Source organism: Myotis lucifugus, unplaced genomic scaffold (genome assembly GCF_000147115.1).
Source record: "Myotis lucifugus unplaced genomic scaffold, Myoluc2.0 scaffold_1012, whole genome shotgun sequence".
Classification (NCBI taxonomy): domain Eukaryota; kingdom Metazoa; phylum Chordata; class Mammalia; order Chiroptera; family Vespertilionidae; genus Myotis; species Myotis lucifugus.
In genome coordinates this window covers 1-15,099 of record NW_005872060.1, presented here as the reverse complement: position 1 = coordinate 15,099, position 15,099 = coordinate 1, and the positions used below count along the sequence as shown (strand labels likewise).

The window sequence follows — 15,099 nt, the reverse complement described above, 5'->3', positions numbered from 1 at the left end:
ATTTTTTCATTCTTTTTTCTTTTGTTTTCCGGTTGGGTCTTTTGCCTCTCCGTATTCCAAATCTTTGACTTGATCTGCGATCCTCTAGTCTGCTGTTGGATCTCTGTATATTATTTTTATTTCAGTCAGTGTATGCTTAATTTCTTGTTGGTCCTGTTTCATATCCTCGAGGGTCTCACTAAATTTCTGGGAGGTTTCTAGAAGATTTTTGAGTAACTTTATAACCATCGTTTTGAACTTTATATCCAGTAGTTTGCTTTCCTTCATTTCTGTCATTTGTGACTTGTTTCTTTGTCTCCGCATTTTGGCTGCTTTCCTGTGTTGATAGAGTGGCTTTGTGTGCTAGGTGTCCTATAGGGCCCAGTGCTCAGCCTCCCCTATTACCTGAGGTGGACACTCTTGGTGCACCCCTTTGTGGGCTGTGTGCACAGTCTTGTTGTAGTTAAGCTTTAAATGCTGTTGGTATCACTGGGAGGAATTGACCACCCGGCCAGTTGGCTGTGAGGACCAGATGTGTCTACAATGGGAGAACTGCTGTGCTGAAGACACCCTTATGGAGCAGTACTTGCTCCATAAGGGGGCTTTGGTGCTCACCGAGTCTGCCCCTTGAGTTATGGATGTGAAGAGTTGTAATCTGGTATGGTCTTACACTGACCACTGGGTATACTGGCTCTTGGGTCTCCAAGGAGGTGCAAAGTCAGCCACTGCCTGAGGCCACCAGCTGGAGTTACAGAGAGATCTGCAGATTCCTCCTCTTTGTTTGAAGTTTGGAAGTGTCCAGATGAGGCCCAGCTGTGAAGTAATGCAGGCTGCTGCTGGGCCTTAGTCCTTCTTTTGGAAGCTTTGGCACTCTTTGACCCAGCAGCAGTTTGTTAGGTTTTAGATTGCAAAAGAATAGGCCATTCATATGCAAAAAGCCTCTGCTCACAGCTTGGGTGGAGTTGTAAATTGGATGGGATAGGGTTCAGGGAATCATCAGGGCAGACCAAACCACAATGGCTGTCAGTCTTCTCTGCCTCTGAGAGGTTCCCACGTCTCTGTGTCCCGCGGCCCCGTGCAGGAACAATGATCACTGCAAGCCCCTCTGCGAGAAAGCCACCCTTGCGTTCCTGTCCTGATGCCAGACAGTCTAGTTTCTCCCATATGAGTCTGGATCCCCAGAGTCTCGCCAGGAGATGGAGTTCAGAGCAATCAGGAGCTTGTATCTCCCTCCTGATTGAAAAAGACAACAGTATACCCAGTTGCCAGCCTGTTTCCACGCGTGCCTCCGTACCTCTGCACTTCCACACCTCCTACCAGTCTCAATGTGCTTTTTTCTTTCCTTCTAGTTGTGGAACTTCCACTCAGCCAGCCTTCCCATGGTTCTGGATTATATCCATTTTGTCTTTTAGTTGTAGTTTTGATGTGGTTGTGCGAGGCAGCAAGTACTAGTGTGTACCTATGCCGCCATCTTGGTTCTTTGGACATGCATTTTTATTTTTTTTATTTATTTTTTTTAATTTTATTTTTTTAATATTTTAATAATTTTTATTTCTTAAAGTATTACAAAGAGTATTACATATGTCTCCTTTTTTCCCCCCCTTGACATTCCCCTGGCCCCTACCCCCCGCCCCCCCCGCCCCGTGTCTTGTGTCCATTGGTTAATCTTATATGCATGCATATAAGTCCTTCAGTTGGTCTCTTAATCCCCGCCCCAAACCCTCCCCAGGCTTCCCACTGTAGTTTAACATTCTGTTCAATGTTGCTCTGCTTCTGTATCTACCCCTGTTCATCAGTCTATACTGGTCCCCTTTATTTGTCCCAACCTCACTGGAGTAGTCTCAACCTCACCAGGGCCGTCTGAGCCTCACCAGGGCCATTTCAACCTCACCGGGGCCGTCCCTACCTCGCGGGGGCCGTTTCAACCTCACCGGGGTCGTCCCTACCACACCGGGGCCGTTTCAACCTCACTGAGGTCGTCCCTACCTCACGGGGGCCGTTTCAACCTCACCGGGGCCGTCCCGACCTCACCAGGGCCGTTTCAACCTCACCGGGGTCGTCCCTACCACACTGGGGCCGTTTCAACCTGACCGGGGTTGTCCCTACCACACCGGGGCCGTTTCGACTTGACTGGGGTTGTCCCTACCTCACGGGGGCCGTTTCAACCTCACCGGGGTCGTCCCTACCTCACGGGGGCCGTTTCAACCTGACCGGGGCCGTCCCTACCTCACGGGGGCCATTTCAACCTCACCGGGGTCATCCCTACCACACCGGGGCCGTTTCAACCTGACCGGGGTAGGACATGCATTTTTAAAAGAAAAAGAAAGTGAGTTGAAGTTGTAAGAATGTTTACGAAAGTTGTAAAAAAGGTTCATGAAAGTTATAGGAGGTTTGTAGAAAAAATGTTAAAAGGGAGTTATATAAATGACACAGGCCAATAAGCCAGAACAAGCAGAATAGGGAACTGAGATAATAAAATAGCAGTCCACAGCTGTCTAGTAAATCCTATCTTCCTAAACCAAGGACACTTAAAAGTAAATAATTTAAGAATAAACCTCATTTTGGTATATTAATCAAAACCCTCCAAACTAATGTCTCTTTCCTTCCGCCAGGCCATTTGTCATAACTCTTATTGTTCTAGCTTTTGCCCCAGTATTACTAAAATGTATAAAACAGTTTGTCTCCATCAGATTACAAGTCCTACTTGTACTCAGGAAATACCACCCCTAGATACCATCAAAACCTCCTTTTGTGCCCAGGCCTCATCGTCCCTCTGACCCCCAGAGCAAGGACAATGGGCCAGGTACAGGTGTAGAAACTCACCAGGGTGGAAAGCTCCAGAAGCCCAGGAAGGGACAAAATTGGGGAGAAACAAAAACCTCGCCCCCAGGGTAACCTACCCTCCCATTAGCCTTCCTGGAGAAAAATAGCCCCTCTCCCATTCCAGCCAAATGACTAATAAATTATATACCTAGACTTTCACATTCCTGCAGATCGTTAGTGACAACATTCATCCATCTGAACAGTGCAAGATATTTTCGAGTTCATTACAGACCTCTGGCACCAGAGCGATTTACAGGATTTCTCTCCATATCACATGTCTTTGTTTACTGTCATAGTGCTCTTATATCCCTAAAACGATCCCTCTACTAGCCCTAGACCAGCGGTCATGAACCTTTCAGACCTCTCGGACCACCAGTGGTCCGTGGACCACTGGGTGGTGACTGTTGCCCTAGAGTCTAAGGCCTAGACCCGTGGTCAGCAAACCGTGGCTCGCAAGCCACATGTGGCTCTGGCTCTGTGCAAAAACATGTTCCCCTTGAGCGAATATCTTACAGGAACTTCTGAGACCACAACTCTTGCACAGCCCAGATACATGCATCAACAGAAGCTGCCTGCAGTCCAGCCCAGACACGTGTGTCAAGCAGAAGCCACCTGCAGCTCTCCCTAAGCACCTAAAAAACCTTCTTCCTCCCCCATTCAGGGCTGACTTCTTCCTCGAACTCAGCCCATCTGCATCCACACACATTAAATAAATATCATTTTGACTACATTAAGCCTTGAATGGTTCTATGCAACCTCGGCCCAACTTGGAACCTTTCAGTGTTATATTAGGCTACTTCATAACATAAGAAGAAAGTCTTAATATAAAAATAAAGGGCCCTAGAGCATCAACCTGCAGACTGAGGGGCCTCGGGTTCGATTCTGGTCAAGGGTACATATCTGGTTGCAGGCTTAATCTCCAGTAAGGGGCATGCAGGAGGCAGTTAAAAAATGATTCTCTCTCATCATTGATGTTTCTTTCTCTCTTCTCTCTTCCTCCCTGAAATCAATAAACATATATTTAAAATAGAAATAAAGGAATAAAGCTGACTGTGAAATAAAATGTACAGTATTGCTCAGTTTTGCTCTAAAATGTGCATAAAAATAAGACTAGAGCAGCCGTGGGCAAACTACAGCCCGCAGGCCGGATCCGGCCGGTTTGAAATGAATAAAACTCAAAAAAAAAAAAGAAAGTACCCTTTTATGTAATGATGTTTACTTTGAATTTATATTAGTTCACACAAACACTCCATCCATGCTTTTGTTCCGGCCCTCCGGTCCAGTTTAAGAATCCATTGTGGCCCTCGAGTCAAAAAGTTTGCCCACCCCTGGACTAGAGGATATATACCTCAATTTATAATGACGGTCACCTATGAGTGATAGAAATTGAGTTGATATTAATTTTGATTATTTACATGTCCTCATTTTTCTACAATGAACATTAGTTTTATATTAGAAAACAACACTGTAAATCTCTCTATATAAAAGCCTAAGGTACCGTCAGACCATGCAATTATCCTACCAGTAGCTATGATGTGCAATGACCACCAGAGAACAGATTCTCCAACTGGTAGCTATGACGCACACTGACCACCAGGGGGCAGATGCTCAATTCAGGAACTGCCCAGATGTGGTAACTTGGCAACTGCGATTCTCAGGTGACACACCGAGAACCAGAGAGGAGGGAACCTGATTCCGGGGTGTGTCACCCGAGAACCACCTTCTTGCAATCCAGGACCCCTCGGGGGATATCAGAGAGCTGGTTTCAGCCCAATCCCCACAGACCAGGCTGAGGGACCCCACCTGTGTACAAATTCATGCACCAGGCCTCTAGTCTGAAAATAAAATACCCAAGTCTACCATTTTTTTTTATCTGAGACTCTGTACTAATCAGGTCCACTCATGTGATCCCACCCCTTCTTAAACTACTATTCCACCTTGTCCATGCCTCTCTTTACCATGGACTTTGCATGCTGTTCTAGTTATTGGATGGATGTCTGTCTTCTCTCCCAGACTTGAGTTCCTTGAGGACAGGGCTGTGCTTTACTAATCTGTGATCTTTAAGAGCTGGTGTAAAATCAGTGCTTAATACACATTTATGGAATGAATCATTTAAAGGGGAGATAGGCACCTCAAAGTACTAAAGGATCAATACTACCACCTAGGTGGGGAACCCGGATGTGGAAGATAACAGTGTTGCTGGTGCTGGAGGGTAATTTGGGAAATCTACTCTGTCATACTCAGATGGTGGGTTTCAGAGGAGTCCCTGGGGCAATAGTGCATCATTGAAACAACAGGGAAGCTGGTTTTGTAGAGAAAAAGAAAGACTCCTTTTCAGATAGACACATTCTGAAGTGACAGGGGAGAACTTAAGACCAATGTCATAGTCAACAGCCATCAAGGGGTTGCCTGATGCAGCTGAGTGAGCTGTTGCATGAAGGAAGCATGTGTGAGGGAGAATCACAGGCAGGTGGGCTGGGTGGAGGGCAGCTGACGTCAGCATGGGGGTGGATGTGCACCCAAGAGAGAAGGTAGCCATTGTAACAGAGACAGGAAGAGAAGCAGCAGTGCGAGGCAGGGCCACAGCAGGCTGCCCAGAAGCAGGCAGGGGAGGTCTCGTGGTCAGATACTGCTGCGAAGGACCCTAGGTGGACAGAGAATGGGGGTCAGATTTTGTTGTTAGAAGTCACTGGTCACATCAATCCTTTAGTCCCTGGGGCCAGGCTCAGTGAGAGTGCCCCCAGTGGCCAGGACAGTGATACCAACAGAGGACCTGGAGAGAGGAGAGAGGGGGAGCACTTACAGAAATGCACCGGAAGTCCTTCCTGCTTGTCTGTGCTGTTCATCCTCATTCAGTTGAAGCCTTTCAATGCGGTGGCAGAATGTAAAGAAGAAAGTGAACAGCAGGAGCTCCATGTCAGTTTGGACACATATCCTCAATGTAAAGGGAATGAAAATATTTTTCATAAAGTTTTCATCCTGAATCTCATAAAAACAGTGCAGCAAATGCCAAGAATATGTGTCTAGGTTCAGATACTTGGCAAGGACCTCACTCTTGGCCAAGTGCAGCAGAGAGCAATGCCTCTCCCGAGACAGGCTGCATTTGAAGATGCTCTCCATCTCTCTCATCCCCTGATCACTCAAAAGGCCAAATAGGAAACATGTGGTTGGTTCTTCAAATAGGTCATGCCTGTCATATACATCTGTCAAGTCTGTTATAATTTTGATGTTATTAAAGCAATCACCTTTCAACACTCCATTGCCTAAAGCATAGGACATTGCTGCAAAGAACTCCTGGAAGCACAGGTGAATGAAGCTGTAGCTCTGCGTGGTGGGGTGCTCTTGAAGAACACCCATGTTTAAGAGAGTGGAGATGTTGGTTTCATCTAACCCGTGTTTCCTGAAGTCCTCGGGGCTGAACAGAGTCTTTCCTTGACAGGTGCCTTCAGCAGCCAGAGAGCAGAAGTCCCTCAGCTTAGTCCGAGGGACTGAAGCTGGAGAACGTGGAAAAAGTAGTGCAGACAGAAGGGCTGTGGTCGTCTGGGAGGTCAGTGAAGAGTGGTTGCTCCTGGCACATCTGCTGCTTCAGGCAAAGTGCAGACCAGCGAGTACGACAAGGGCATGAGACACATGGTGAAGAGAGCCGGGTTGGATTCAACCGAGGTAAAGGCTCTAATCGCTTGGCTCTCATCTGTGAAATATTGGAAGAAATAGTCCTTCCTGGCCGACTCGGAGAATCCCAGGACCTCCACCCAGCGAGGATGCTTTAAAGAAGGAATGAGTTTTCTCAGAGCTGTGATCCGAGCTGTGATCAGCAGGGAAGTCGTGGGAAGTAAGGTTTTCTTCAGCAAACTGCCCAGCAGTGTGTGCACCTGCTGCTGCTGGCTCCAGTGTGGACAGAGCTCAGAACTCTGCTCCTTCAAGTCCCATTTTGGTTCATCTATGTTATCAAGAATGAAGAGCAGCTGCTCTGGCTGAGACAGGATCTGCCCAATGGGAGCATCAGGAGCAGCCCAGTCTTTCGTGATGAGCTCAGCGAGACTCATGGTCTCTGACTGGGCCAGCTCTCTGCAGTTGAAGTAGAAGACATGCTTGAAGCGGTTCCTGAACAGCCAGCCTTCCTCCCAGGCTCTCCTCACCTGCCTGGCCAGTGTTGACTTCCCGATTCCAGCAACTCCATGCACCACGACAGTGGGAGGCTCCTCCTGGGTCCTCAGGCCTGGGCCAAATAAGTCTCCAATCTCCATCAACTGTCCTTGTTCATCTACCACCTCATGATTCCTTCTTCTCCTGAGCAGGAAGTCATAGCCTCTGTGTTGAGATCTGTGTAGAAGTAGCAGTTGTGTGAATTTTTGGTGCAAATACTCATTTCTCCATGACTGTGTGGGGCAGCAGCTCTCTCTCCTTTGATTCTGGTATTTTTCTTTGATTTCTACACAAAGGAGAGAAAGATAGAATATTTGTTCAATTGTTTCTCCATTTATTTCACATTTGTTTTTCTGAACCCACTTGAAGCTACACACTGTGCTGGCTGCTGATATGGTACACTCTTGCCAGGCCAGTGGAGAAAACAGGGTTTTGAGGAGAAGAAACCAGCTTAAGTTTTTTGTTCTTAAAAAATATATTTTATTGATTTTTTACAGAGAGCAAGGGAGAGGGATAGAGAATTAGAAACATCAATGAGAGAGAAACATTGATCAGCTGCCTCCTGCACACCCCCTACTGGGGATGTGCCCACAACTAAGGTACATGCCCTTGACCGGAATCGAAACTGGGACCCTTCAGTCTGCAGGCCGACGCTTTATCCACTGAGCCAAACCGGTTAGGGCATTGACTTGATCAAATCATTCTCATAGGGTGATGTTTCTTCATTCTGCAAATATCTAATCTAGGGCTTACACTGCGAGGCACTTATCTAGAGGCTGGGAATAAAGAGTGAATAAAGAGACACAATTGTCTGCTCTCACTAATTCCATGACCTGAGCTATCAGCCCCACTAAGCGTCAGTTTTTTCATTCATAATTTGTAAGTAGTTTTTGTTGAGTGAAGGATATAATGGATGGTGAAGCAGATACTATTGGTTCCTGAGAGTTCCTCCTCTGCACCCACCAATGGCAAGGATATTCTTCTACTCGCACCTGTGGTTTTCTGTCTGAGGTCTCTCTCTCAGGCATTGGGTGTGACAGGCCAGAAGCCCTGGGGAACTAAAGCTCCAGGGGGAACTCTCAACCAGTGATAGATGGCAGTACCCTGACCCCAGGAAAGACAACACTGTCTCCTGAAGATCCCTAGTTCATTGAACCTCAGTTGCCCCACAATGCAGGTTTCATTGGTTTCCCTACTTCCCTTCCCACTTCTCTCTCCTAATGGTGCTTCCAGGGAACCAGTTCTTGAATAAGCCACCTGCTCTCCAATGTCAGCTTCTGGGGGAAACCACCTGGACAGAGGAGAAAGTGGTTTGTGAACTGTGATGAGCTGAGCACATGTCAGCGACTGTGCCCCTGGGAGGAACCTCAAGGTCATATCTTTGTCAGATTCCAAGTTGAATTACTGCTACATCCTTTCTCCTTCTTCTCTTCAGGATATTTTGAGTGACTTTCATCTCTCTTCATAGATGAATGTTTGAGATGATGCAAGAGACCCATCTGGGGTCCTGAAGCCCAGTTCATCTTGGGAAACCTGCTGGGCCTCCAGAGTATGTGGGCCAATTTTCACCTGTAGCTTGGTGAGAAAAGGGTATTAGGGGCCCACTCCCTCCTCTGCAATCATGATCTGAAGATCCACTTTTATTGTCTCTCTTGAGAACATTTCTGGCAAAGTGCAGATCTTCTAATGCATCAATATGGCCACTCTGCATCATGGTTATGGCCCAACCCACTCTGAATCCTATGTCTGCCTGAGGTGCCAAGAGAGGACTTTGGTCTTTTGGTGCCATGTTCTCCAAAATATCCTGGTTTTAATGGATCTCCTAGCATTCCACATATCTAAATTCTCTTGATTTAGTAAAACTTTCAAAATTCTACCCTTACCACCAATACTTCTATCAATATACATTTTAGCATTATGCTTTTGACCAGGGTTTGGCAAATTCTGGCCAAATCTAAGTGTCCACCTGTTGTACAACCTGTGACCTAAGAATGGTTGTTACATTTTTAAATGGTTGAAAAAGTCAAAGAAGAATTATATTTAATGACATGAAAATTATATAAAATGCAAGACATGTGAAGAGATGTACATCCAGGTACATGAAACTCATAGGTCCTGGTAGAGATTCAACTTTAAAAGGACTTTATTTATCACATTATAATAAAATTGTCAGAAATGAAAGACAAAGAGAATATGAAAGGAGCAAGAGAATGACCGATCTCAGACAAGGTGACTCCCACAAGCTATGAACAAATTTCAGCAGAAACATCACCGTTCAGAGAGAGTAGATGATATATTCAAAGTGCTGAGAGAAAAAACAGCTGTCAGCTAAGAATGAGCAAAGGTTCAGAAATGATAAACATAAGTGGAGGGAGTTCATTACCACTAGAACGGACTCACAAGAAATGCAGAAAGGAATTCTCCAAGCTGAAATAAAGGATGTTAATTGGTAACATGAAAATATATGAACGTACATATCTTACTGGTAAGGGTAAATATATAGTCAAATTCAGAACATGCTACACAGTAATGATGGTGTATAAATAATTCTAGTAGAGTGATGAAAAGACAAAAGTATTGGCTAATGCTGTGGGAGTGGGTGGGCGTGGGTTGTCAGACTGTAGTAAATCCTGGGAGCTGGTGCAGAGGGGCATGGAGGCACTGGTGCAGGACAGTATGATGACCTTGGAACGTCTTTGGGGTATGCAGGGGGTCATTGACTGATGATCAGGCATTTGATTTTAACTTTTAGCTTTGTAACAGCTAAAGGGACCACGTGAGAACATGTGTGGATTTGGCCCCTGTTACTGCAAATGGTTCAGAGTTTGTATGCTCCTTTTTACAAGTGATTTCCCAGATCACAGTGCTCTGCTGAGATTTGAGTGGGATTTGAGAATTTGGGGAACACCTGCAGCTTTGTAACTTCAGAGGTGTAATCAGTTAAAAAAATTCACCTTTTGTGGAGTTGTGTTTTGTCAGTCATCTCTGTTAACTGAGCCCCAAGAAGGACTCCATGAAAGATGACAGAAGAAGTCACTGTTATAGCCAAGTGGGGTGTGTGGGGGGGGAGGGGCTAAAGTGCCCAATAGGACAAGAAACTTAATTAACATCAAAATGAATCAGCACATGTGGCTACTGAATGACTTCAAGATGTGGTGGCGGGTGAGGAGGTGGCCAACAGGACAGGCCATGGTGCTGTCCATCTACAAGGAGAGGAAGAATGGCCTGAAGAAGGGCTCCCTCATGAAGAATCTGAAGAAGACACTGAGCCTTGGCAATACCAAGAGGAAGACCAGCATGTGAGACTTGTCCCTGATACCCAGCACTGAGTCTGAGTACCCTGCCAAGGAAGGAGTTGCCAACCATATCTATGACCTCAGCATCCTGAGGGGTATTGGAGGGCGACATCCTCATTGGGGACAGCGAATCCTCGCCCAGTGACTTGTCATGTGTCTCTCAAAGCATCAGGAAAGAACGAACATTACAAGTTGCAGCTTGTGAAGCGTGTCAACTGCATCAGGCAGCGAAAGTTTCCCACTATGGACACTACAGAAAGGCCCCCTCCTCACCGCGGGCATGGGGAGAAGCTGTACCTCATCGGAGCACTTCAGTGATGTCCTCCCAGGGCCCTGCCACCTCCCGGCCTTGGTGCCACACTTACTTCCCCAGCGCTGAGCTGGTGGCTCCAAGACATGGTGGGTCACCTGCTCTCCTGCAGCCCCTGTTCTGTCCAGTGGCTCCTCCCCTCCTGGGGTCCTTTGCCTGGTTGATGTTTCTGTCCAGGTTCTTTATTTCCAAATGCCTCCCCTTTGCCATCTCAAGACCTCATTCCAGGGTTCAAGGCCGCCCCTACCTACTGTGGTCAGTTTTAGAGAATGAAGGATGGAAGAGGGCAAGTTTGTCCAGTTTATTCTTCTCAATTAGAAACAGCCGTAGACTCTCCAAACTGTTATGCTGTCAGCGCCCCTCAGTAAAGACAGTGGGCCCAGTGGGGATGCACTGAAGCTGCCCTTGGTGAAGTGACCTAGGTGCCCTCCAAGGTGAAGGTCCCTGGTCCCAGCAGCCCTTTTTGGTGTCTTTTACGCACACACACACACACACACACACACACACACATTATACACACACACATTACACACACATTATACATACACATTATACACACACATACACACACTCTACACACACACACACACATATGCATAATTTTTTTTACAGGGAAGTTTTTCAGGATTTACAAAGAATATGTGATTGGTAATAAGAGACATAGAAAGTTTATGAAGGAATTGCATTCTGTTTTCTTTACATTTTTACTTCTTTATCTTTTAAACAACAGTCTTGAGATGGTACATTCCTACAGTTGAAGAAGGGGTCTTGACACCTCCTAAACCTGCATGCTGAGTCTCCTGGCTACTGTAATAAACAGTATTATGACAAAACTGTGTGTGATTTATCTTAGGTAAACTCCAACTCAATGATGGGACAGCAATGACTGAGCATTTACTGAATGCTCAGTGCCTGAAGGGAGGAGTTTAACACATTTATTACTTGTGTGTTTTCTTTTTCTGTCACAACATTTTTTATTATATTGAAATCATAAATTTAATGAGTGAAACTCCAAGAGGAAAAAAAGAAGAAGAAAAGTATTAAAAATAACTCTAGCTAAAATAATTTGGACATGGAGTCACAATATTAAAAATATAAATCATGACAGCAAAAACAAAAATATGGGGGAGTAAAAGAGTAGATTTTTGTATGTGATTGAAATTAAATTGTTATAAGTTTAAAATAGACTAATAAGCATAAGGTTTTTTTATGTAAGTGTCATGCTATGCACAAAGCAAAAACCTATAGCAGATACACAAAACATACAGCAAAAGGAATCAAAGCACACCACTATAGAAAACCATCAAGCCCTGGCCACATGGCTCACTTGGTTGGAGTGTCTTTCCATGCACCAGAAGTTTTCTGGTTCAATCCCCTGTCTGGGTATGTAGGGGAGGCAACAGATAGACATTTCTCTCTCTCCCTCTCTCAAAATCAATAAAAACATATCCTTGGTTGAGGATTAAAATGGAAAAAAAAGAAAAGGAAATAATCAAATCACACAGGAAAACACCAAGAGAGGAGGAAAGGGAGAAAGGAAGCACAAAAACAATTGACAAATCCTTCCCTATCAGTAATTACTTTAAATGTGAAAGAATTGAATTCTCCAATCACAAAACATAGAGTGGCTGAATGGATAACAAATAAAAGCAAACCAACAATAAAACCCAAGACTGACTCTATGCTGCCTGCAAGAGACTCACTTTGGCGTTAAGGACACACATAAACTAAAGGGAAGGGATGGAAAAATGTTCAGTGTAAAAGGAAGGAAACCAATGTGAGCGGGATTAGCAACTATTATATCAGTCCGCAACCCTTAAAGGACCCACTTGAAAAGCTGATGAATGTTCTATTGACATCTTCCCTGGGATCTCCCCTAAGATCTCCACTCTTAAAGCTTTTAGGATGGAGGACCCAGTGCGCTCTCCCTCCTGGGTGCAAGCCCATGCATTTCCGCACCCCTCCCCTCCCCTTCCATCCCCCATTACCATTGCCTTTACCTTCCTCACTCCCAAGCTCCAAGGGCCCTTCCTTTGCTTCTGTAACTTGTTTCCTGAACCCCTTTCTTCTACCATCCATTTCTGATACCTCTGTGATTTTCTAAGTAAAAGTTCTCTTACAGTTTGAGTCTTGGCTCTGAATTCTTCCCTAGTCAGAACTCTAATACCAAGGTCTGGTCTGACCCCTCTGGTCTAACACCTGGTGTTGTTCTGGCTGTCATCATTAACAGCGTCAGAAAACAAGAGACCTGTCTTAACTAGGAGAGGTCAGGAGGAACCAGTGAGCCCACTGCAGCCTGCCCCACCCTCTCATTGGAGAATGGTGCCCTGATACTGCCCAGCAACTGTCCTGATCTGGCCTCCAGGAAGTTTGTGTCTCTGCTTCTGCCTCTACCTCCCCATATATGTCATGACACCTCTCTGTGCCTCAAGTCCCCTCACATGAGGCTGAGAGCCTCTGCCACCCACAGCTGTCAGTAGTAATAACATCGCGGGGGCAGCAACAGTAGCAACAGAACAGTTCATTGAGCACTGTGACTAGGAAGTGGACTCTGGTAGGTGTCTAACATGGATTACCTCTTTACCCTCCTACAGTCCAGGGGGCAGGCTCCTACCCTCTCATTTTACAGATGGAGAGAAGATGCAGAGAGCAATGAAGCAACTTGCCCAATGTGGTGGTGCCAGGACCGGAACTTGCTTCTCCTGGACTCCCTTCTGTGCTTATAGCACAAACCAGGCAAGTGGCCTCTTGGGAGGTGGGTGTGAAACCCACACCCTCTGCTGGTGCCTCCTGAGAGTCAGCCTCTGGTCTCTCTGGCCCTCTGAGTGCTCCCTCCCAGGCGCCGTGAGGACCCATGGGTTGCTGGGAATGCACTTGGCATTCTTCCCCCACACGCCTCTTAGCTGCAATCTAGTCTGAGTCTGGATCTGCCCTTTGACAATTCAGTGCCCAGGGTCAGGTTTGGTGGTTTGGTGGGAGGTGCAGCAGTGGGAAGGAGATGAATCGCAGGCAGAGGGAGTTTTGTCTACTCACCTGACTTCATAGCTGGCTCTTTCCGGGCTGTGGCACACAGCTGGCTCAGGCCCATCTGCTCCCAGGTCTTCTGGGCCAGGTCCCAGGCCTGCTGCTCCCCGTGTTGAGCCACCAGGCATGAGGCCACCTCCATGCCACCCACCTCCTCTGGTTGAGCTGGGGTCGCCCCAGGAGAATGCTGGCAGAGATCCTTATCAGGCAGCCGCAGCAGGAACTCCCTCAGCTGCTCCTTGCTCATAAACTCCAAGATCCAGGCCAGCCGCTGCTGGACTCCTTCAGCCATCTTTGTTGCACCAACCTGCTCTGCTGCACTGGTTATGTCTCTTGCACTCAGCGGGATTCGGAAGCCCTTTGGGTTGTTCCCTGGGGAGGGGGTGAGTGATGAAGGAATCAGGCAGGCAGAGAAGAGCAGTCATCCTTGGTCCCTACCATCTCCCAGTGCAACACTTCTACTTGGGTCATTATGGTCCCCTGGCAAACTCCTATTCAGCATTCAGAACCCACTTTTGTAAACCCCAGGGCATCTGCCAACAGATGTTGGGAGAAGGGATGTGAAGGAGAGAGGCAGGAAAAGGCATAGGAAGGAGGATTCCAGAGGGGGCTGGGAGACACTGGAAGAGACCAAGTTACTGAGTTGCTGGGCCTGGTCTGGGGGCAGGCAGGAGTGTGAAGGGGGCAGGGATGGGGGGATGGGATGTTCAGGACACTCACTGTTCTGTGCTCCTCAGTCCTCAGTCTCCTGAGACCTGGACTCTTTGGACCAAGCCTTGAGCTGCAATGCTTCAGGAGGTGGGGGACGGGGAGAGGCAAAGCACAGGGTGGGCTTTGAGAGCTCAGGGTTGAGCTCAGAGTTGCCCCATCCACGTCTCTTCAGACCTCTTCTGGTCCCAGGACACCAACCAGGAAGAACAGACTCACCCAGCAAGAGAGGAACAGAAATCACCCAGAGGAAACCACATGGGAGTGAAGTGAGGGGAGGGGAGGGGCCATCATGGTTCTGAGCAGAAAAGAAACTTAGAGCCAAACACACAGACAGGCCACATCTACAGTCTCCATGTATAGTGAGGCCAGGGGCACAAGGACAGACAGCCTGATGCCCTGGATGCAGACCCAAGTAGCATGACATACTTGCATCTTCACATGACACCCTGCCCAGGGCCCCCTTGTATCTTTCTGCTGAGCCAGGGTTGAGAAACTTCAGGAAGTTGAGTGTAGGGACAGAGGCAGCTCTCAGGAAGGGCGGGGAGCCTCGAACCTTCCTGAGGAAGCAGGGTTCCTGAAGCCCAGTTCATCTCGGGACACCTGCTGGACCTCCAGCGTATGTGGGGTCAATTTCCACCCAAAGCTTGCTAAGACTAGGGTGTCAGGAGCCGCCCCCACCTCTGGAATCATGATCTAAAGATCCACTTTTGTTGTCTCTGGTCAGGATATTTCTGGCAAAGTGAAGATCTTCTAGTGCATCAGTATGCCACTCGGGGTCATGGCAATGGCCCACCCCACTCTGAATCCTGT

At 47.0% G+C, this 15,099-nt stretch overlaps 1 protein-coding gene across 1 annotated transcript in view; it reads right to left on the bottom strand.

Annotated features, from left to right (window-relative positions):
- Positions 1-13,870, bottom strand: part of LOC102424071 (NACHT, LRR and PYD domains-containing protein 1-like) — a 78,441-nt gene extending 64,571 nt beyond the window's left edge. The window contains 3 exon segments of the mRNA XM_023747839.1: positions 5,606-6,281; positions 6,284-7,234; positions 13,588-13,870. Of these exon segments, the coding sequence (XP_023603607.1) occupies positions 5,606-6,281; positions 6,284-7,234; positions 13,588-13,870 (1,910 nt within the window).
- Positions 13,871-15,099: the final 1,229 nt, after the last annotated feature.